The sequence below is a fragment of the Phocoena sinus genome, chromosome 6 (genome assembly GCF_008692025.1).
Source record: "Phocoena sinus isolate mPhoSin1 chromosome 6, mPhoSin1.pri, whole genome shotgun sequence".
Taxonomy (NCBI): Eukaryota; Metazoa; Chordata; class Mammalia; order Artiodactyla; family Phocoenidae; genus Phocoena; species Phocoena sinus.
This window is the reverse complement of record NC_045768.1, coordinates 10,909,581-10,931,778: the sequence shown is the minus strand read 5'-3', so window position 1 is coordinate 10,931,778 and position 22,198 is coordinate 10,909,581. Positions and strand designations below refer to the sequence as shown.

At 51.3% G+C, this 22,198-nt stretch overlaps 2 protein-coding genes across 4 annotated transcripts in view; one reads left to right on the top strand and one right to left on the bottom strand.

The window, feature by feature from the left end:
• NEK6 (NIMA related kinase 6) overlaps positions 1 to 13,551 on the top strand; it is an 85,631-nt gene extending 72,080 nt beyond the window's left edge. For 2 of the 3 annotated variants that reach the window (XM_032634215.1, XM_032634214.1), the window contains exons 8-10: positions 2,047 to 2,141; positions 8,600 to 8,713; positions 11,974 to 13,551. In XM_032634215.1, the coding sequence (XP_032490106.1) occupies positions 2,047 to 2,141; positions 8,600 to 8,713; positions 11,974 to 12,084 (320 nt within the window). In that variant the 3' untranslated portion in view covers positions 12,085 to 13,551. The remainder of the gene's footprint in view (positions 1 to 2,046; positions 2,142 to 8,599; positions 8,714 to 11,973) is intronic. The other variant, XM_032634216.1, reaches the window with a different exon arrangement.
• Positions 13,552 to 14,583: 1,032 nt separating this feature from the next.
• Positions 14,584 to 22,198, bottom strand: part of PSMB7 (proteasome 20S subunit beta 7) — a 61,655-nt gene continuing 54,040 nt past the window's right edge. Inside the window, exons 7-8 of the mRNA XM_032634217.1 lie at positions 17,415 to 17,566; positions 14,584 to 14,823 (exon numbers count right to left, since the gene is read on the bottom strand). Of these exons, the coding sequence (XP_032490108.1) occupies positions 14,712 to 14,823; positions 17,415 to 17,566 (264 nt within the window). The 3' untranslated portion in view covers positions 14,584 to 14,711. The remainder of the gene's footprint in view (positions 14,824 to 17,414; positions 17,567 to 22,198) is intronic.

The window sequence follows — 22,198 nt, the reverse complement described above, 5'->3', positions numbered from 1 at the left end:
CTGAAACATCTTTGGCCCATGACAGCCTGAAGTCTGGGCCCCTGGTTTGGGGCACCCGTCACTTTCCTAGTCTAGCTCATCAAAAGGCCTCTTCCCCTCCCAGGGTCCCCTGTGTTCCCACATGTGGTGCTGGACATCCCTCCTTCCTAGGGTCATCAGCCCACATCTCAGGCTCAGCCTCTGCCACACTGGACTCCAGCTCCCTTCACAGACTCGGGCCAAAACAGCAGCAGCCACTGTCACATTCACATGGTGACTCCAGGCCAGTGAAAATGTCCTCTGTGTAGCAACCTTTAAAATCCGGTCCTAAAGCCTCCAGAACAGTCATCCTCCAAATGGACTGATATCAGAATCTCAGGTTACAAATCTGTGGTTACAAATCCAGATTCCTGGGCCCCTCCTCAGCCATGCCAATTCAGCCCCTGTGCTGCAGCTTGCACGCCTCTGGTGATGGGGAGCTCACCACCTGTCAGGAAATCCTCCCATCTTTGCCCAGCTCCAGATATTCAAGTGTGACTCCTCTGCTTTTTAATTAAGACATGATATGCGTACAGTAAAGCTCTCTCAAGCCCTTTCCTGATCACTTCCCCCATAAAGTAATTTTTCCCGTTTTTGATAAAAATGGAATCAAATAGTGGGTGCTCTTTTGTGCCTGGCTACTTTCCCTCAACATTGCGTCTGTGCAGTTGATCCATTTTGTGGCGTATACCTGAGATTTGCTCTTGTTCGTTGCTGTTTAGTATTCCATGGTGTGAGTAGACCACATTTTCAGTTTATCTCTTCTACTGGTGATTACCATTTGTTTCCAGTTTCCAGCTATTATGAATAAAGCCACTCTGCACGTTCTTGATCATGTCTCTTGATGGACAGAGCACTCATTTCTCTTGGGCGTGTACCTAGGAGTGGAATTGCTGGGTTATAGTGTAGGCAGTGTTCAGCTGTAGTAGATGCTGCCAAATGGTTTTCCAAAGTGATCGTGCCATTTTATGGCCCCGTCAGCAATGCATGAGGGTTCCAGTTGCTCCGCACATCACCACCTTGGTTTATCTCAGTCTTTTTAACTTTAACCATTCAGGTGGGTAGGTGGTAGGTAGTACCTCATTGTGCTATTAATTTGCATTGCCCTGATGAGTAATGAGAAACACAATATCGTTTCATGTGCTTATTGGCCATTTGGATATTCTCCTTTGTGAAATACCCCTTCAAGTCTTTTGCTAATTTGAGGGAGGGGGACGTTTGTCTTTTGTATATTGATTTATAGAAGTTTTAAAATATATTCTGTATATGAGGCCATTGTTGGGTATATGTTTTGAGACGACTTTCTCCCACTCTGTGGCTTGCCTTTTAACTCTCTGAATGGTTTTTTGGTGAACTGAAGTTCCTAATTTTAATGAAGTCCAGTTAATCGATCTTTTCTTTAATGGTTAGTATCTTTTCTATTCTGGCTAAGAAATCTCAGGCAACCCCAAGTCTGGACATGCTGATTGGTGCTAGTAGCCAAGGGTGGTGGCTAAGAGTTCAGTTTCTGGAGCCTGAAGATCTGCGTTTGAACCTCAGTCCTGCCACTTTTCGGAGCCTCGGTTTCCCCATCTGTAAAATGGGCTAACACACACACCATGGTTGGTTCACATTCACAGTGGCTGTTTTCACTGTTGAGAGCCTTATCTGGACTCTTCTGGGATTCAAACAGTCACCTTAGAGGATATTTTTGTCCGTTGCTTCCCAGAGCCTGGCCACTGTGTCCCACTCCCCCCGGGCAGTTGGCAGAAACACCAGTCTTGAGCCACTCAGCCCCCAGACCGATTGTCAGGTCTGGATGGGTCCCTATCTCCAGGGGCTTTTAGGGCCCTGCCAGCGTGGGAACTTCCAGTCTGTCCCAGCCCTCTCATTTGACAGAGGAGGGGACAGGAAGAGAGGGCAAGGGGGCTGCCCAGGATCCTGGTGAGGCTGAGGCCAGGCCTCTCCCCAGCCCTCACCCTCCCCACCTCTCCCTCCTGTGCTGCCCCTGCACAGAGGATAAGCACCCATCCTTTTGCTGTGTTTCAGTGGGGACACCATACTACATGTCACCGGAGAGGATCCATGAGAACGGCTACAACTTCAAGTCTGACATCTGGTCTCTGGGCTGTTTGCTGTACGAGGTGAGTGTCTGGCCTGCAGCTCAGTGGCATTTGGTGGGGCGTGCATGGTGGGCACCCAGCTGAGGCAGGCCTGGTACCATCTGGGTCCTGTCCTTCACCCCACTCGGTCCAACGTCTGCCTGATTAGCAGCGTCAGGCTGGAAGAGGTTAGAGGGGTGGTCACTTGCAGGCTAGGTGCCACTCACCCTTGGGATGCTCAGATCTGGGAAGGGAGATGAACTAGAACCAGACGGAGAGTCCAGTGTCTGCTTGCTGATGGAAGGAGCACAGGCAGGGGGATCTGGCTGCCCCGGTTTCCCTGGTAACCAGGGTGGTTCTGTTCACTATTTGGCATTTATCCATGGATCAGGCCCCACGCCTCTGAAATGCTCCCCAGTGAGGGGCGGTCACGTTCTTCCAAGCTCAGCAACGTGGGTCTCACTAGAGACCACCACTGTCTCCCCTGGGCTGTGAGATGGAGCCACCAGATGGCCATTTCCAGATCTGGTGGCCACCCTGGACGGAGGGACAGGAATATTTCTGAGTCTTGGTAGGCTCAGACATGAGACAACATGAACTCGTAAAGCCCCCATCCATTTTGGCCAGCCACGGGGGACCCTGGATAACCGGGGGTCTAGGGAGCACAAGCCACACTTGGCCATGAAGCTGTTGCAGCTGCCGGTGAGAGGCGGGGAAGCCTGAGCCCTTTAGTATCTCCAAGTTGGCGGCCACACCCTCCCACCGCCCTGGCCCATCCCGTGCTGGGCGGGATTCCATTGGTCTCCTCATCTGTAAAATGGCAATAGTAGCTGTCCTGCATTGTCATAGGCCAGATGAATGAAATAACAGTTATGAAAGACTTTGAGGACCCTCTAGGGCTGTGAGACACCAAGCATGGTTTGGGTTTAAAGTTGGAACCTTGATTATTTTTCTGCTCTCCCTGGGGTGGACTTGAGCATCCCTGGAATCTGGCTTGGAACTGATAAGCTGAAGAGTCTCCTAGGGCAGCGATGCACAGGATAATGTTGCGGGACCACTAGGAGTGTCTTGGAGTTGCAGAGACTGACTTCTTTGCTTCCTTGGGAGTATCGATGGTGGGAGTTGACCTCATGACCCGTGGGTATAAACTTCGGGACTCAGCTGCCCACTGCTGATGCACAGGGACCGGGGCAGCTATGCGGTCGGGGTCTCTTGGCACTGGGATTCCCCGCTCCCTGCATTACAGACGGAGACCATGAAATCAAAACTCTGATCCCTCTGCAAGGTTTACACTTCACAGCATCTTTCTTTGTAAGCCAGTGGCCTCCTATTAATAGCAGACATTTCATTTTAAAAGAGTGGCCTTGTGGGTAAAGATGAAGCCAATTGGAGATGTGGCCCTTGTGGCGTTTGTACCTGAGCCCCCTTCTTCTGGAGGTCCGTAGTGTGGGCGCTCCACAGAGTCATCTTGAAGGTTTATGGGTGAGTCAGGCCCTGGCAGTCAGAGGTGGGGAGCAGACCGTGCTTTCTGGGACTCACAGGGGCGTCTGTTGTAGGAGGACTTCTTTTAATGAGCACCAAACGGGAGCAGCTGCATCCAGGCGGTGCCCCCAGTGGGGCCGCGGTGGATGAGGGTGCAGAGTGGCTTCTGGCCCCTGGGGATGAGGAGGAGGGCAAAGCTGTGAATCCTTCCCTCGTGGGGAGCACGCAGCTCCCATAGCTGTGGTAGTTTGGGTGGGAGAGAGGCGGGGCCTGGTGTGGCCCAGACCTCAGTCAGAAGGACCAACCCGAGGTCAGAGCTCAGCACCCGCTCAGCACCCGCTCACCCCCTGAAGGCCCTGGAGCTCCAGGAGCTTCAGTTGCCCAAGTGTAATGGGAGTCACACCTGCCTCATGAGGTGTGGACGGCACCTGACTCAGACGGCCCTCCGGCAGTGCGGGGCAGGTCTTTGCAGCGCTCTTAGTGCCCACCTCGCTGCCCAAGAGCCCCCTGAGTTGGTGCCGGCGAGCAGCTGGCCACATTTCCCTTTTCGCTTCGGCCAGCGGGGAGCCAGAGTCCAGCCGTTGTCTGTCCCCTCGGAGACTCGGCTTTGTCCTCCTGCCCTCGTGGATACTGTCCCTAGTCCAGGGTTCTTTACTCTTCCATTCTGCGTTCAGGATTTCTGTAAGCCACTTCCTGCCTCTGTGAATCGTGTGAGTCTTCAAACGTAGACAAACAGTAGACGAGGGTGTGACTGGGCCCTGCTCCTGTGCTCAGGGCTCCCGAGCTGGTGGCACCAGCTCCCTAGAGGCAGACTGCAGTCCTGAGTCCCTGCCTTGGGCGCCTAAACACACTTCTAAACAGGCAGCATCTGTTAGCGGTGCCCCAGCCTGGAGGTGCCGGTTTATTTCATCACTGAGGCTCGCAGCCAGGGAGGGGCGTGTCAGCAGTAGCAAGTCAATGAAATCAGTCAAGTCCTATGTCCGCGGGGACAGCTGACCTGAACCCAGTGGCCCTAGGCCTCCCACAGAAGAGGGCTGGCGTGGCGGCCCCTCTAAGGGCAAAAGGCGGTGGGGGCCCTTCCCCAGGCTGCCACCCCCGAGCCCTGTGGGAAGACAGAACCAGACGTTTTCCCAGCAGACAAGAAGGGCCGTGGTAATTGGGAGGCAACGACCCCCAGGCACGACCAGAGCCCCCGCTGCACAGCCTGTGATGCGTCCTGAGGGCGCCAGCTGTAGATCTGCGACTGGCTCCCCACCTCACCCGCACACCCAGATCACATCCGAGGATTCTGGGCAGAGCCAGGGGAACACACCTGGGCCAGGGCGGCAGGTGACAGCACAGAGCCAGAGAAAACCTGCCCACAGTGGGGACAGGCCTGCCCTTTCCCACAAGCCCCCGTGAGGGCTGGAAGTCTCAGGAGCCCCCTGGGTTAGGTTCCTACGGCTGCTGTAACAGATTACCGATTGGCTTCATACAACATAAAATTATTCTCTTACGTTCTGGAAGCCAGAAGTCCAAAATCGATTTCAGTGGACTAAAGGCAAGGAAAAGGAAAAGACCACCCACATGCCTTGGCTTGTGGCCTCTTCCTCATATCACTTAAGTCAACACACCTCCTTCTCCTGTACTCAAAAATATCCCTCTGCTCCTTCTTATAAAGATACTGTGATTACACTTAGGGCCCACCTGGATCACCTGGGACACTCCCCCGATCCGGGGATCCTTAATTTCATCACATCTGCCGAATTTATTTTGCCATATAAGGCAGCGCATTCGCAGGCTCCAAGGATTAGGACATGAACATCTTTGGGGGCCTTTATTAAGCCCACCACACCCCCTTCCACCTGGGCGTCCAGATGTCCACTGAAGACCTCCCGAGGTCACCTTAAGATGCTGATGTTGACCCGTGGCTAGTGAGGAGCCGCCACAAAGCACGATACCTGGCCTGAGCTCCTCAGGGTGGGTGCCAAGTGGGATCTGTCTTGAAGAGGTCAGCATAGGAGAAACGGGCCAGACAGCTCAGCCTCCGGGAGCAGCACTGCCCTGGACACTGTAGTGAATCACAAGAATCACACCAGGCCAGTCCCAGCTTTGCTGTAAGGGAGAAAGCGGGCTCAGAGATGCGGAGAGACCTCCCAGGGTCACACAGCAAGGAAGTGACCTAGATGGGCACTGGTACCCAGGTTGTCGATGCCTGCCCTCCAGTGAGCAGGAGCCAGGAAGGGACCAGTGGTCCTTGTGGAGCCAGGGCCTCTCCCCTTCTCTCCAGCCACCAGGGAAGGCGTGACTGGTGGAGAAAGATGCAGGGCCTCTGCTCAGAGCCCCTTTGAGGGGAAGGCCCAGTTGTGAGGATCCCCCAGCAACTTCAGTGGCCCCTCCAGGAGCTCCCAGCAGGGATGCCCAAGCTTGGCCTGTTAGAAGACCTGGCGCTTTATTTTCATTACCCGGCACACCCCGTGGAGGCCCTCAGCAGGCTGCCTGGGCTCTGCAGGATTTATTTATTTTTCTATGGGAGCTCAGCGCTGAAGGAATCAGGATCCTCAGTGGGGGGCCTTCTTACAGCAGCCTCAGCCTGAGGAGGCTGAGACCAGCAAGAAGGTGGGCCAGGGGACAGGTGCAGCCATGCCTTGTATGGAATCCTGCTTTGGAATTCTGGCTTGAGCCAGAGAATGGTCTGGATTCCCCCTACCTCGTGGGGAAACAGGGCTGCAGACTGCTTGGCAACTAACCTCTGGGTTCAACCTTCACTCCTGGAAGAGCTCGGGAGATACTGGTGATGAGATGGATGTCCGAGGCCCTGACAGGGCCAGAGTCAAAGGCAGTCGCTATCCACTCTGAGTCAGAATCCCCTTCTTCTGACATCTTAAGTCACACACCAGTTTCCCTGAGCCCTCCCAGCGGGGGCAAGTGGCCACACTCTCCCATTTCCCCGGCTATGTGTCATCCCAGTAACGCCAGGCAGGAAAAGTTCTGCGTTTGAGGAGCAGCGCTGAGAGCCGTGGCTTTGGCAGTTCTAACGAGGCCCCAAACAGCAATTCCTCCTCTGCTTCAACCAGTCAGAGGTGGGTGGTCGCCGGTACGAGATCTCGCCATCCGGGGTAACCGTTCTAATCCCAGTGTCTCAAGCAGCCCCAGAGGTTCCTTCACAGCCCAGTGCTCTGATCTGGGTGGAAGGCCCGTGGCCGGCAGCTGGAGGGCAGCAGGCAGGGACGCTGCTTCCCCTAGAATCTGCATTTATGGATGCAGAAGCCACTGGGAGCCAGGGAGGCAGAGAGGGCTCCTCTGGCATAGCTCGCTGCTGACCCTGTTCAGAAAGCTTTTCTGAAACAGTGTGGGGAAGGTGCCAGGAAGGATGGAGAGATTCTCTGAAGGGAACGGCAGATACGGGGCTCATGCCTCGCCATTCTGGGGCTCTTCTGGAGTCCCACACAGCAAGTTGTGCAAATCAGATCAGGCTGGCTTGTCGAAAGGATCACCCAGTCCCTCTCCCAGGTCAGACACGTGAAAAACCAGAGCCTGTGTTAGTGGGGCCGACATCCTTTCTACTCTGAACAGACACGCTTTCCAGGAAAATCCATCTTAATCCTCCTGCCATGACTTGAAGGGCACCACATCACCCCGAACGACTGCCCTGGAGCCTCAGCTGCTCTCTACTGTAGCAACAGATGTCCTTTTGAAACTGCCCAATTAACCCTTTGCACCCGAGGTTCTCATTTTAATTATTGGAAATGCATCACCCAAGACGCCATTTTGCATGCTAGATGGTAAAGCCAGTTCAGTCAGGCTGCCTGAGCCCACAGGGGGCAGAGGCTCTGCATACTCATCCTGCCCCGCCAAGTGCCAGGGCCTTCCCGCAGGGGTGGGTTTCACCGTCCAGGTGGGTTCCCAGCCCTCCTCAGAGGGGCCCAAGCCCCTGGTCAGGAGGAGGAGACACCCACGTGAAAGCACTCGGTCAGGGCCCAGGCACCTGGCCCCCCCAAGTCTCCAGGCCACACTGCCTCTCCCAAGGCCATCTGGACGCCCAAGGGCACTGCCTGGGCTCTGCAGGCCCCTGTGCACTTCTGGAGGAGAAGCCCTGCTCTTCCTCTTGGGATCACCTGACCTGTTCACAGGGGTGAACAGAGCGTGGGGCAGACCAGGAAACTAAAGCTGGTGGGCTACCATGGGTTCCCCCAGCCCGGAGACAGGGTTCGCCCACCCACCTCCCGGAGCCTTAAGGGGAGTGAGGATTCCTCAGGTGTCCCACAGGCCCCGGCTGTGGAGTCTGTGCCTAGTGGCCCTGGCAGCCCGGCTCCTTGAAGGGAACCAGGGCCAAACGGACAGGCGGGCACAATTACCCAACGGCACTTCATTAGCAGGTGTCGTCGGGCCGTCATTTGGAGGCAGGCAACAGTGAGCGGGAGTGACGGGCAGCTTGAATCCCGTTGCGAAGTCATCAGCAGATGGGGCTGGCGGGCGCCGTGCTGGGCTGCCTCACGGGCAGCACGGCTCCTGTGTGCCCCTGTTGAAGACATCCCCCGTCGTGCTCTGAATGGTGGGGTGGGAAGTCCGGGTAGTTCCCTGACTGGGTGAGAACCCGTTGGGGCCTCCACGGTTCCCCAGCAGAGGGCCTGCTTTCGGGGTGGAGCCAGATGATGTCCACTCAGGTTGTGCTGCCTCCTGTGCCAGCCAAGCCTCACCACAGCCCTGCAGGTGGAGCTGCGTCCATTTTAGATGAGGAAACCAGAGGCCAGGCGTGTGCCTGCTCACGGCTGGCCCTCAGGACTCAACTGCCCCTTCTTTACTGACTTTACAGTTTTGTCAGTGAAACATTTGTCCTGTTTAATTTGCTTATATAACAAGGATTGTGTAAAAACTGCCACTTTCTGTTGAACCCCAGCTTCGTCAGGACACAGGGGAGTCTGGCTGGACAGCTGCTGCAGTGAGGACCCGGAAGCACCACACCCCCATCTGGAGCGGCCCCTTTTGCCCTGGACCTCAAGGCTGAAAACTCATCTCTCATCCCCCTCTCCTTGCAGATGGCAGCTCTTCAGAGCCCCTTCTATGGAGATAAAATGAACCTCTTCTCCCTCTGCCAGAAGATTGAGCAGTGTGACTACCCGCCTCTCCCCGGAGAACATTACTCTGAGAAGGTGAGTTTGCTGCCGCCGGGGCTGGGCCTGGTGAGCTCCAGGCGACCCGCAGGGCTCGAAGAGGGACAGCTCCAAGATCCCAGGGCTGTGGGGCTGAGCTTGGGTTCACTTAACAGAGCCAGAGAAGGAAGATTTCTGGGGAAGTGACTCAGAAGGGGAAACAAGCAGGCTGATTTTACCGGAGATCTCAGGGACCAGTGTGGGCCCCCCGACAGCAGGGCTGCAGGCCACCCACTGGCAGGAACCAGCAGGAGCTGCCCCGTCAGCACCCTCCTGCCCGTTTGGCTCCCAACCCAGCGCTCGAGTGGGAGGCTTGCTGCTGCGGGGCCCGGAGACAGGCTCCCGGCGTCCAGCAACAGGAGCCAGACGCAGGGGGTAGCAGGGCCTGGCCGGCCCCACACCACTGCTGGCGGCCCCTCCGCTCCCATGACAGGGAACCAAAGCAAGCAGCCTGGTCTCCTTGCCACCACAGACCTAGGTCAGACCCCTTGGCCTTTTATTTTCAATACTTTACACTGAGCGCAGGACAGCCTGACAGGTCTGGCCATCAGGCTGGGACAGGTGAGGCTGCGGGAGCGCATCATCTGCCTCAGTTCCCTCATCTTGGAAACAGGCCCAATACTTTGCCTTCATGGATAAAAGGTGAGGATGAGATGACAGGCTTACAGCACAGCGTGGTTAAGAGTGTAAACAGGGCTTCCCTGGTGGCGCAGTGGTTGAGAGTCCGCCTGCCGATGCAGGGGACACGGGTTCGTGCCCCGGTCCGGGAAGATCCCACATGCCGTGGAGCGGCTGGGCCTGTGAGCCATGGCCGCTGAGCCTGCGCTCCGCAACGGGAGAGGCCACAACAGTGAGAGGCCCGCGTACCGCAAAAAAAAAAAAAAAAGTGTAAACAGATGCATAGGTTTACACACTCCCCTCACCTTTCTTGGGCAAATCACTGAACTGAGTCTCAGTTTCCTCATCTGTAAAATGGGATAATCCTGGAATCTACTTTACTGGATTAAGGATTAAGGCAATGCATTTACAACCATCATCATCTGGCCGTAGCACAGGGCCTGGCTCAGAGTAAATGCTCAATATGGGTTACTTTTGTTCAAGGTCAATGCTAGTGTGTGTAATCGGGAGCCTGAGTCCTCCATGGGACCACCCTGCAGGACCACAGGCCACTGCCTCACAATAATAACAGCTCACATTTATGATTTACTGTGTTGAATCCCCGCCTACCCCACCCCACTAATGCCATTTTACCAGGAAGGAAACTGAGATACAGACTGGTTAAGTAACTTGCCCAAGTCACATAACTTGCTCGTGGTGAAGGCAGGGTTTGACCCAGGTGACCTGCACCTAGCCACTGCGCTATCCTGTTTCTTGAGGGCACCCGCCCCTCTTCTATAGCCAGTTGTTCAGCCAGAGTGAGGAGCCGTCCATGCTGCTCACTTCACAATCCTGGAAGCTCTGGAAGGAGCAGCCCTTGCCCACCAGGGCCCTGGGTCTGGGCCGGCCAAGCTGTAGCAACCAGGTGCCCCAGTGTGCACTAACCCTGTATCCCGGCAGGCCAGCTAGAAGGGTCATCAGCCACCTTTCTCCTGGCACCCTCTGCTCCCAGTGCCATGCCTGCGGCTCTGCGGACTCCCAGCAGCCAGAGTGAGGGTCAGGAGCGCAGATTCCTACAGAGTTCTTATGAGTACCTCTGGAGGAAGTATTTATGCTCCGGAGTGGAAGTTGGCAGGAAAGGAAAAACTAGTTAGAGCTCTTCACCAAGTTAATAGTTGCATTTGGTTTTTCTTCCCCATCTTTCGTTAGAATTTGGAATTTTGTTTGTTGGAATTTGTTAAGAAGCTAGGAGCCATGCCACCTGGAGCAAATGACAACTTCTCTGTGCCTCAGTTTCCCCATCTATAAATGGGAACCATAACGTCTGCCTCATGGTTATGAAGCTGAAATGAACGAGTCCACATAAAGCCCTCAGCCCTCTTCCCTCCCAAGTCAGTCCTTCAGCATCCAGAGCTCCTACTCCCCAGAGCACCTGGCTTTCACTGGTTACGTGCAACTTCTGGAGGTGCTAATTCTTAGCACTGGAGCTCCTCGGCACACCTCACTTTTGAAGTTGTATGTCCTCTTAGAAATGGAAATAAGACACTTTCTCTTGTGAACTTTACAAACATGCACTTATTGCCAACTGTGTGGTTTACAAATGAGCAATTCGGGCCACAGAGACTTTACCTTAATGTGGTTCTCCTGGGCACTTTAACCTGTCAGAGGCCAACCACAGCTACCTTCCCCTGAATACTGTAAGGTTCTGAAGTGTATGGTCTCATCGTGGGCAACCTCAGACTCCAGGAGTGTCCAAGCCGGCTGCAGGCGCAGCTGCATCTGCCCAGGGGCTTCCGAGTGTTTATAAAGCAGTGAAATCCCCAGAAAGGCAGCAGGCAGTTTGGAGCATCTCCTGGGGGAGCAACCCCAGGCCCCTCGGCCTAGAACACCTCAGGAGTGAAACAGGGAGTGTACACCGTAGCCCGGGCCTCCGCATGACCCTCGTGCCCACCCCAGACTTGCTGACCATGGCCGCAGAGTCCCCGTGAGCCCCCTTAGTCAGGATCTCCCCTCTCCCTGCTGCGGCCCTGGCCAGCCCCTCCAGCAGCAGGTATTTAAATGAAAAAATTGCAGTGAGCCCAGTGATGCAAGTTAAGATGTAGGCTTTTTAAGGTCATTATTTTAATTACCATTAAAATAATTGGCACTCTGGCTATCAGAAGAATGGAGGTGATCAGAGGATCAAGGTGCCCCTCCCCCACCCCGAGGCAGGAGCAGCCTTCAGTGTCTGTATAATTAAAAGCTCCGTCTTTCATGAGCACAATAAAGAGGCCAGGGGGTAGGCAGACTGCAGCTCTGCTGCATGTTAATACATTTACTATGATCAATAAGCCCTTGCCTTGAGTCTTGTCCTCTGGTTTGGGCATCTGCCATGACTGACAGCAGACACACACACTGTACACACATATCTAGCCAGTAGTGTAGGCAGTTGAAAGTTCAAAATTATTTGGAGATACCACTCTCAGGGTCTCCAGGCACGGCCTTTGGGGCCAGACAGGCCTGGTGCGGGTCCTGCTCTCCCCTGGTGACTGTGACTCCTCGCCCACCACTCACCTGTCTTGAGCGCCATTCCTCATCTTCTAGTTGCCCTGAGGGTTCATGAGTTAACGCAGAGCCTCGACAAGGCTGCTTACGAATAATACGTATCATTCTCTCCCTTGCAGTTACGAGAATTGGTCAGTATGTGCATCCACCCCGACCCCAACCAGAGACCCGACATCAGCTACGTGCACCAGGTTGCCAAACAGATGCACGTGTGGACTTCGAGCACCTGAGTGTGGATGCAGCGCGCCTTCTCAGAAGCCGCACCGCTCTGCCTTACCTGAGTCTTCTCTCCAAAGTGGCCACCTGGTAGCCGAGACCAACTAAGACAAGAGGGTTCAGCAGGTTCCCCAAAGAGGGGCTGGGCTTTACAGCAGATGGTGAATACAGGGCTGCTGGGGGGAGGGGCACTGGTCACGTGTTACTGGTGGTCAAATTTGAAAGTCCTTTCTTTAAACTGTTGTGAACACTCTCAGCTGGGTTGTTAACAATGGTGGATGGTTCGGTGAGCCACTGAGGCACCTCTTATATCTGGATTGTAATGTGAATCTTTCGGATAATTCCTTCAGTGACCTGTCAAGGTTTGAACTAACAGGAGAATCCAGGAGACTGTGTGATTTGTAGTGAGCCTTTTAAAATGGTTAGTAGTAAGTTTGGTTTAGCTCTTAGAATCTTTTCAAACAATCAAGCTGTGTGCTTAATTTACTCCCTTGTAAGGGGGGAAAGTGGAAATAATTTTTTAAGTAGAGTGGAGATTTTCCTAATATTTTTATCTACGTTTATAACTTGATGAATGACGATGAGGCGAACCCAGCATCTGGTATAGAGGCAAATAGTATTTGAAAGCCATGAGTGTTTTCTGTGCAGCCCGGCTCAGCCATCCTCTCCTGAACACCTGCTAGTACTAGGCACCTCACCTGCTTGAATGCTGGCAGTTCATTTAATGATCAGTGTTAAGTGTTTTCCTCCATGAGAAGGAAGCACAGGATACGAAAAATATGCGGGCTTTGCCCTCAGGCTATTCTCTGTACAAGTTCTGGTTCTGCACCTTCCTAGCATGACCCTGGGCAAGTTTCTTAGCCTCTCTGAGCCTGTTGCCTCATCTGTAAAATGGGACTAATAACATCTACCTTCAGGGTTGCTGACAGAATCTGAAATAAAATATGTAAGTTACCTTACAGTACATTGTAGACGATCCAAAAATGGTAGCCACTCACCCCTTCACAAAGCTCAAGTCCATGGACCATGTAAGTCAAGAGTTAATGTACAACTGTATTATTTGTAGGAAACCAGAAATGTGTTCATTTATTTCTTGTTCCCAAATAGGATTAACTGTGAAGACTAATTTATAAATGTGAACTTAAGGAAAACTCAAGCTCTGAAGGAAATAGTTTGAATTTTGTTTTTACACTCAAGTTAATCCTCAAATGGTCTAAGTTGTCACCCACGACTTAGTGACAGTTCAGCCCTCCAGAAAGAGTACACGCCTGTCCACTCCACTGGTGTCCTGATCAGGAGCTCTGACCAGGCCTCCCTGGGGATAAAGGATTTGGGCTGGGCCACTGCGCTGTTTCCACGTGTGAACTCTGTTCTACTGTAACACTGTCGGGTTTGAGAAATTTTCTTCAGATGCAGCCTCTGCTTTGTACTCATTCTCCATGGTTGAAATAAAATGGGGTAAGTGGGGTTCCTTCTGTGAATGAGTACGATTCATGAGTAATTTTACAACAGCTTCACACCGCAGCACCATTTCTAGAGCCTCCTTTAAAAACACAATTTCTCAGGCCCCAGACATTCTAAGTAATCTGGGAATTTTTTTAAGCTCCCCAGATAATTTTGATAAATGGTCAGCCAAGTGGCTATCCTAAATAATTCCATTGTTCTCCCCACCCACTCCTGGCAGTTTAACGAGGGAGGCTGGCCCAAGAGTGGGCTCACTCTGGAAGACCATGGCACCAGGCCTCTTTCTCTTGTCCCCCCAGCCATGCTCGCTCTGGGGGACAGTCAGGCACTCACCACTGAAAGTTTTTCTGATCCCAGACAGATTTTTTTGCAAATACTCTGCTTATGGCTCTCAGAATCCCTACTGTGTCTGTCTCCCTTGGCAGTATCAGCGTTGGACACAGATGAACTTGCTTTCTGCATGCCATCCGCTTTTGACACCATGAGAACAATTCTGCCTACTACTTGGACCCTCTGGAGGTATACAATTTCAACCATTCACCAGGCTTGAGTGTTTGAGAAACGATCATATCCTAATTATTACAGATAGTAAGGCTCAAAGCATTCTTTTGACTTCGTGAAACTGGCCAAACGAAGTGGAGTTCACCCAGGTTCATGCAGCTATAGCAAAGCAAAACTGTCCACCTACCTGCTTTTTCTTGGTACTCAGAACTGATCATCTCTATTTCTTTCCTACTTGGCTTTTGGGGTAAAAGGCTGCGCTGCACTCACTCATCCTAAAAAAACAAAAAACAAAAACCTGGGACTACCCTGAACAAAAAGAAAGTAAGTTAGCACAAGGGCTGCGTGTAATAAATGTTCAACTGAAGAATCAGAGCAACCCAGTCTGACTTCCTGCAACAAATGAGGCCTCATCTGTTTTTAGAAGGGTTAAACTGCTCTTAACACCCACCTGAACGCAGAGTAGTATTCAGGGAGGGATTAACATCCTGAAGGGGAGGCCAGGTCGATGGGCCTTAGCAGCCCAAAAAACCACACAGCCCCGAGACTTCAGCCACTTAACTTGGTTTTCATTTTTAATGGGTTCATTCAGCAAACACTGGCCGAATGTCTTACAGGGGGAGCCTCCATTGCCCCCAGTCTTCTAGAGCAATAACCAGACATCCACCAACACCATTCAAGAAGTGTCCATTGTTTGGACTGTTTCTTCCAGCACCTCAATTTCCAAAGTAGTGACTTTTTCGGTGAGGACTGCAGTGGTCCCTTTCTCACACCTGTACCGGCCAAACCTAATGAGAGAAAAACAAACGCAGAGAGTTAGGATCCCCCCAAGGGGCCTGATGGAGGGCTGGAGAGAGGGACAAGTATGCAGGCAGCAAGCAGGCCTGGACTGGAATCCTGGCTCTCCTGACTCCCAGTTCTGCGACCTTGGGAGGATTCAGCTCCCGCAAGGTTCACTTTCCTCGGCTTTCAAGTGCTACAAAATGGGGATACCTCGTAGACATGATGCACATGAAAAGAGATAATACAGAGCACCTGGCACTAGGTGGACATTCAAATCTCCTTCCCCACCTCACCATCCCCAGAAGATGCTGGAAAGCATTTGGGCCTCTGCCTTCAAGCTTCAACCTCCCTAAAGTACCTTTCAGTAACCAGGAGGAAGCGAATCCTTTCATTAAGCTGCCATGGCCACTCTCTTGAAGTAACAAGAATGACATAACTGTTACCTTAAACACTTTAAAAATATTTGGAAGCATAAACAGTATAAAAATGACCCGCAGCCAGACGCTGGGCTTGTCACCTTTTTTTTTTTTTTTTTTTTTTTTTTTTGCGGTACGTGGGCCTCTCACTGCTGTGGCCTCTCCCGTTGCGGAGCACAGGCTCCGGACGCGCAGGCCCAGCGGCCATGGCTCACGGGCCCAACCGCTCCGCGGCATGTGGGATCCTCCCGGACCGGGGCACGAACCCACGTCCCCTGCATCGGCAGGCGGACTCTCAACCACTGCACCACCGGGGAAGCCCTGGGCTTGTCACTTTTGACCACACTCTTGAGACTCAAGAAGGGAGAGTTAACTGTCCCCACAGGGACATGGTAGATCAGCACGAGGACACACCCAACACCACCCTTCTCAAGGTGAATCTGACAGAGGTTTCTCTGAGCACAAGGCAGTCTAGAAGATAAAAATCTCAACGGCTGATTTTACAGTGGGGCCAGGAATTACAACACTGTCAAGCAGCAGCACAAGTCCAGCTGTCTCTTATCTGTCCCCAGCTGGGACACTATTTCTGTCAGCCTGACATGGACTAAGAGGAGGCTGCTGGCTGTGCCACGACTACGTGCTCCCTGAAAAGCCAGCCTCTCAAATGGGAGCTTGTGCTCGAAGAGGGCGACACAACAGAGCTCTGTACAAAACCAGGAGTAGGCACAGCCAAGAAAAGCTGGCCTTTATTTCTGCGAAACCTTCCCACAGTCCCCACAAAGTTCTCTGAAAGGATCTGAGCAGCAGCACCTTTTTAAGATGTGCCCCGCCCCTCCCCTGCTGGTGTGAAGACGCTGTTCCTTCCCCCACACTGGATGGACCCGTGGCAGCTTGTGGCCTTGGAGCCAGAGCCCCATGTGACTTCCGTGCGCCTGACTCATCTGAACCACAACGTCTGTGGGAGGTCTGGACACAACAAGAGCCTCCTCACCATCCTGGCTTACAGCACCTATTTCAGCAGCACGAAGGGAGGGCTTCTACCTGAAGCAACAGTGGGTTGCAAAACAGGGCTGCAGAGGAGCCGATGGGAACTTGCAAGGCCAGGTCCAACACAGCCCCAGGCCTGAAAGGTTGCTTCCCTCCCCACCTAGGGCCCGAGAATTCCATGGGCTCATTAGCGATCACCTGGTCTAGCCCCATCATTTCCAAGACACGTGCCCAAAGTCACCACACCAGGCCATGACAGGTCCCCACCCCGAGCCAGAGCTCTTTGCTGCTGTGCTGCCCTACCCCATCGTGAACACGTCTTCACAATGCTGAGCGCACACTGCGGTGAATACCTGCTGGTTCTCAATGTCCTATTTGTTCCCTGTGAATTACTCCTGACTTGGAGTTGAGTACATGTGGTGGGAGTTAAAGCACCATCGCGGCTGGTGATGTGCTTGCTCTCCTCCAGCGGAGCTTGGGGCTCAGTTTATAAATGCTGCTGTGTGCATTCAGATGAAGACGCTGGAGCAGAGCTCAGAAGCCACATTTTGAGCAGCTCAGCCTTCAGGAAGAGGTCAGGCAGCTGGACGGCCATACAGGACTGGTGATGAGCAGCTCACCCGCCACCAGGGCTGGACATCTTCCAGTTCCGCCAGCAAATCAACTATAAGCTCGCCCCTGACTCCGAGCTGGACTGCACCACGGAGAGCAGTGCCTGCTCGGCATATGCCATGGGCTAAATGGCATGGCTCCCTCCAGAGCAGGAAGCAACAGTTAGCTCCCAAGGCTAACTTTCAGAGACTCTTAACCAATGGTTGATAACCATCTAGGGAATGAAAACCACTCTGAGGAAAAGCTATGGGTCAGATGCCCTGGAGAATGTACCTTCTTACAGAATTTCATACGGAATTCTGAGGCATCTTTAAGAGACTAGAGAAAGGACAGCACGTGATTCAAAGCTCTCCCCGCAATCCCCAGTCTAGGAGTCTGTCCATCAACATTTTACAAATTGTATCACTTTTCTACACCTGACAGCAGCCCACAATCATAAAACAAATAATGATTCAAAGGTCTCTTGAATAAAGCTGGCTTAGGGACTCTGGCTTTACTTAACGTGGGTAAGATCAAGAAAACCCTGTCCGGATGCCATGAATATAACAAGGGTGGCCACAGGAAGCATCTCCTTCACTCACCTGGTCCCCTTCTTGTTAGGCACTGAGTACGGGCGGAGAAAATCAAGCTTGGTCTTGCTGATGACACAGAGATCAATGTTACTTCCAGACCCCAGGTCATTGAAGATGCCAGCTGCTATGGCTTCACTCACCAGTTTCTTGGCATCCTCCTCCTGAGAAAGAAAAGAGCAACAATAGTGTCCACAGTCAAACAGAGGCCTGTTCTGACGTCCACAGAGTGCTTTCACAAGCAGTAAGAGAAAAGGAAAAGGAAAAAAAGAGAAAGCCAACCTGTGAGGTAGGCATTGTTTTCAGTGCCTGTTTTATAAATGAAGGAAAGGTCTCAAAGTACCTCAATATCTGCCCAAGGTTTATCAGCTGGTAAGTGAGAGACCCAGGCCTTTCAAGCTCCTTACGCGCACACTCCCTCTTAAACAAACTGCTTCACGTCAGACGCTCACCACATAACTGAGAACTGTGGGCTGACAGGGCAATTTATCATCTAACAGGGGTTGGGAAACTTTTAACAAAGGGCCAGGTAGTAAATATTTTAGACTTTGTAGATACACAGTCTCCGTCATAACTACTCAACTCAGTCATGGTAGCAAAAAACAGCCACAGACAATATGCAAACAAGTGGGCGTGGCTTGTACCAATAAAACTTAGTAAAACAAAAATGGGCGCTGGGCTGGATTTGGCCCGTGGGGTGTAGTTTGCAGGCCCCTGATCAAAAATGTCCAAAAATGGCTGGAATCTGCTTCCTAGTAACATAATGAAGAAAGTCAATATCATGGGGAAAAAACTAACACCAAAACACAGCCCTGGGGAAATGTCGGCAGAGCCAAGGGTGGGACCTCTTGCCCAAAAGAATCTATCCCCTCCCACTAATGAGTCTGCATGTTCACTGAAGTGATTCCTTTCTTTGAATCACTCTCTTACTTTTCCTTTAAGAGCAAGTCTAAGTCTCCAACAATTACTGGTGGAAAAGTAGATTAATCTATTTCTTACCAAGAAGCATCAGACTCGGGTTAACTACAATGCAGTGTAATAAGGGCTAACGGATAACTGAGAAGAAGCTGTGAGAACACTGGCTGGGGTCCGTAAAGCTTCAGGGAGGGCTGAAGGACAGGTTGCACACCAGGCACTCAGAAAACAGGGCAGTGAAACAGAAGGCAGGCGCCAGAGGCAGCAGGGCAGGACCTGGGGAACACCAAGTTCAAGCTCTCTATGTAACAAGGACAAAAAATGAACCAATCTCCCAAAGAAGAGACTTTAACTTGAGCTGTAGCCCACTTTCCCCGTACACCAGGGCATGAGAGTCCATAAACATGCAAGGTGAAGTAAAGAGCTCATCCAAGTAACATCCTTGGAGAAACACGGATGCCCTGCCCAAAATTCCAGCCTGAGATCAAAGAGCAGGTCCACTGTCTTCAAGCCCTGAGAAGATGGGAGAGAGCTCTCAGAGCTCCTGCTCCTCTGCCGGCCCTAAGCCAGTAAGTGGGATTCCAGTGACATGAGCGCCCTCTTCAGACTCAGAGAAGGATAGAGAAGGCCCTGTTGGAAATGGGATCCTCAGCAACCCAGCAGCAGGGGCGGGGGGGGGGGGGGGGGGGGGGGGGGGGGGTTATTCTGACCTTTATCCCACCAGGTTTTTCCACTTCCTGAGTAGCACCTATGTGGGGTCAACGGAACCAGTTATTCTCTTGTGCACATACAGCCCCACAGAATTCATTCAAACATGATCCTCTAATCAGAAGTTCTCTCCTGGGATTCTCAAGCCTAAGGAGGCCAAAAGCCTTACCAGAACCAGTGAAGGTGGTAGCAAATAAAGCACCTTAGAGCAGGAGATGGCCGCTGCCGCTGCTGCTGCTACCACAGAGACGGCAAAAACCAACCACTAACTTAACAAATGCAAAACCATTCCAACTTGCGCCTGTTAGTAAATAACCCGTGGGGCGGGGTTGGGGGGGGGGAGGGGCGTCCTGTGTATCAGAGCATCTTGCTTATACCTCTGCTCCTGACCTACATCGCCTCTTCTCTTCTCTGCTGTTTTATTATTTTGCTTTGTCATCACTGCTGCTGATGCCTTGAGCCAGCCAATAGTACCAAGTGGATGTCACAAATGCTACTGGCAGCACTGAGTACTGCAGATTTAAATTTCCCAAATTATTTTATATTTGGGGACGGAGATGGGGGAAGACTTACAAGAAACTGAAATATACACATTATATTAGGCGTGCATACCTGACATCAATCCATTACAATCCACTGATACCAGGATGCTGACAATGCTGAGATTACAGGTGAATCTTCCTCTATTTTGCAAATATTCTTTAATGTGAGTAGATAAACTTATAAAACTTAAAAATGTGTAAAATATATTACATATAGCCTGAGTTACTCATAAAATTATCATGTGTGCTATTATTTAAGTGTAATGCTTTTAAAAATTGGAGAAGGGGCTTCCCGGGTGGCTCAGTGGTTGAGAATCTGCCTGCCAATGCAGGGGACACGGGTTCGAGCCCTCGTCTGGGAAGATCCCACATGCCGTGGAGCAACTGGGCCCGTGAGCCACAATTACTGAGCCTGTGTGTCTGGAGCCTGTGCTCTGCAACAAGAGAGGCTGCGATAGTGAGAGGCCCGCGCGCCGCGATGAAGAGTGGCCCCCGCTTGCCACAACTAGAGAAAGCCCTCGCACAGAAACGAAGACCCAACACAGCCATAAATAATAAATTTAATAATAATAAAATAAAAATAAATAAAAATTGGAGAAATATACCGTTTAAATTCCTCCCACCCCCAATTCCAGGGAAGATAATTCATTAAGGAAGGAAATATCACAAGTCTCTGATTTTCTTTCCCCAGTCCTACCCACCTCTCATACACACAGGACTGAAGATGTTATGAAATGGAATAAAGCTTACATTTTACTAAGCACCTACTATAATGTGCCAAATACTGAGTTAGGCACTTTGATGATCATCATCATTTTTACCCCTGCCCTTGACCATCTTCTGAGGTTGGTACTGTCAAAAACTAAGGCTGAGAGAGTGTCAATGACTTGCCCAAGGTCACATAGCTAATAAATAGTTAAAACAGGCCCACTGGGCTCCAGAGCCAGAATGCCACAGCACCACACCAGCTCATAAGTAATCTGTCTCAGCTCTGAGCTGGGGGCTCCTGAGCAAGCTGGGGACAGTGGACAGCAGTCCCTTGATTCAGGGTGTCATTCCCCCATCAGCAAGGATCTTCAGAACCTGAGCAAGTTTAAGAGAAAGATGGTGGTTGCCAACTTCTCTTTGAGCCAGCTAGCAGTCCCTCTGATGGTCATTTCCATGGCAGGGGGAAGCACTGTTTCCCAAACTGCCCACAGACCACCACTTAAACATTTCTACAATGTGATATGGCAGAAATCAATATTAAGATCCAAAGTCTTATTTCACATATTCCTCACCTCCACCAAAAACCCTCAAAAGGCAGAGTGAAAATTACCAAGGCTCTTTTGTCTGCCCATTACTTACATAGTTAATGTCTTCAACAAATATTTACAGACACCTACTATGTGCCAGGAATTGTATCATATGACAAATATGGTCTTTTACCACAGTATTTCCATACCCAGAATTCTAGACACATATGCAAATATGCTACTGGGCATATTCATACTGTGTTTTCTTTATAGTGAATTTCATAATTAAACAAGTCTTGTCTTTAACACGTGCTACAAAATATTTAGGAAAACTACTGAGAAAAACCATAAACTAAAAGCAAGAGGTGGGGAAAACACCACATTTTTATCTGTCTCTGGCTTACAATAAATGCAGAAGCATTGTTTCTTCCTTTAGGATTCATTCTTCATGAGGAAATTGCATCTCCCTTTTCTGGAAGAGGCAAAGTGACCTAATAAGTTCTGAGCAGCATCCGCCTGGGGACAGCTGCTACAGAGGGGCTCTGACGAGGGCCCTGCAGAGCCTGTGACCCCAGCTGTAAGGCTTTCTCCCACTGCCGGGCCAGCATGCTCCCCTGGCCAGCTGCTCATGGATTTACGTTGCTAGTCACAAGGGAACTTGGATTCAATGTGTAGACAGAGCAGCCAGACTCACCCAGGCTATTAAAATAAATAAATTAATGAATTTTTTTTAAAAAAGGCTCTCCACGCCAATGGCAGCTTCCTTTTACTTTGAGCTGCTCAGCCAAAAGATCACCATGATCCTGGTGCTCGAAAGTTAATTGGGCAACCCAGGTTCAAGGTCATCTGGCAGATGTGGAAGCAGACAGACTGGGTTTGAATCTCCAGTTTCCTACTTACTTACAGCTGTGCAACCTTGGGCAAGTCATTTCACCTCTCTGAGTTCATGCTCTTCCTCTGTAATATAGAAATGCAGTATAGAAAGCACCTACTATAGGGTCTGGCATACAGCTATTACTTAAAAAATGGTAACTTATTTATTAATAAAGCAATCCAGAGGGCTCCTAGAAACACAATTTATCTCTAAGGAGTGACTGCCTGTACCAAACCCCAGGCCAGGAGAAGGAGGTCCCAACAAACCTGCTGACAAATCTTCACACAGTGCTGTGGAGAAGCTCCTATAATAATTAATCCAAGCAAAGAGCACACCCCCTAAAAGTTCAGAGAATATAAAAGGAGCACTTCCTGCTTTATGGCTACGAAGACCAAACTAACTGGGAATATCAGTCCCCCGGGCCGCCCCTGCTTCTTAAATGAGATTACAATAAGAGTGATGTACTACTTGTACTACAAGTCAGCTGTGACAAGCAGCACTTTATAGAGCTATCTGTTTGTC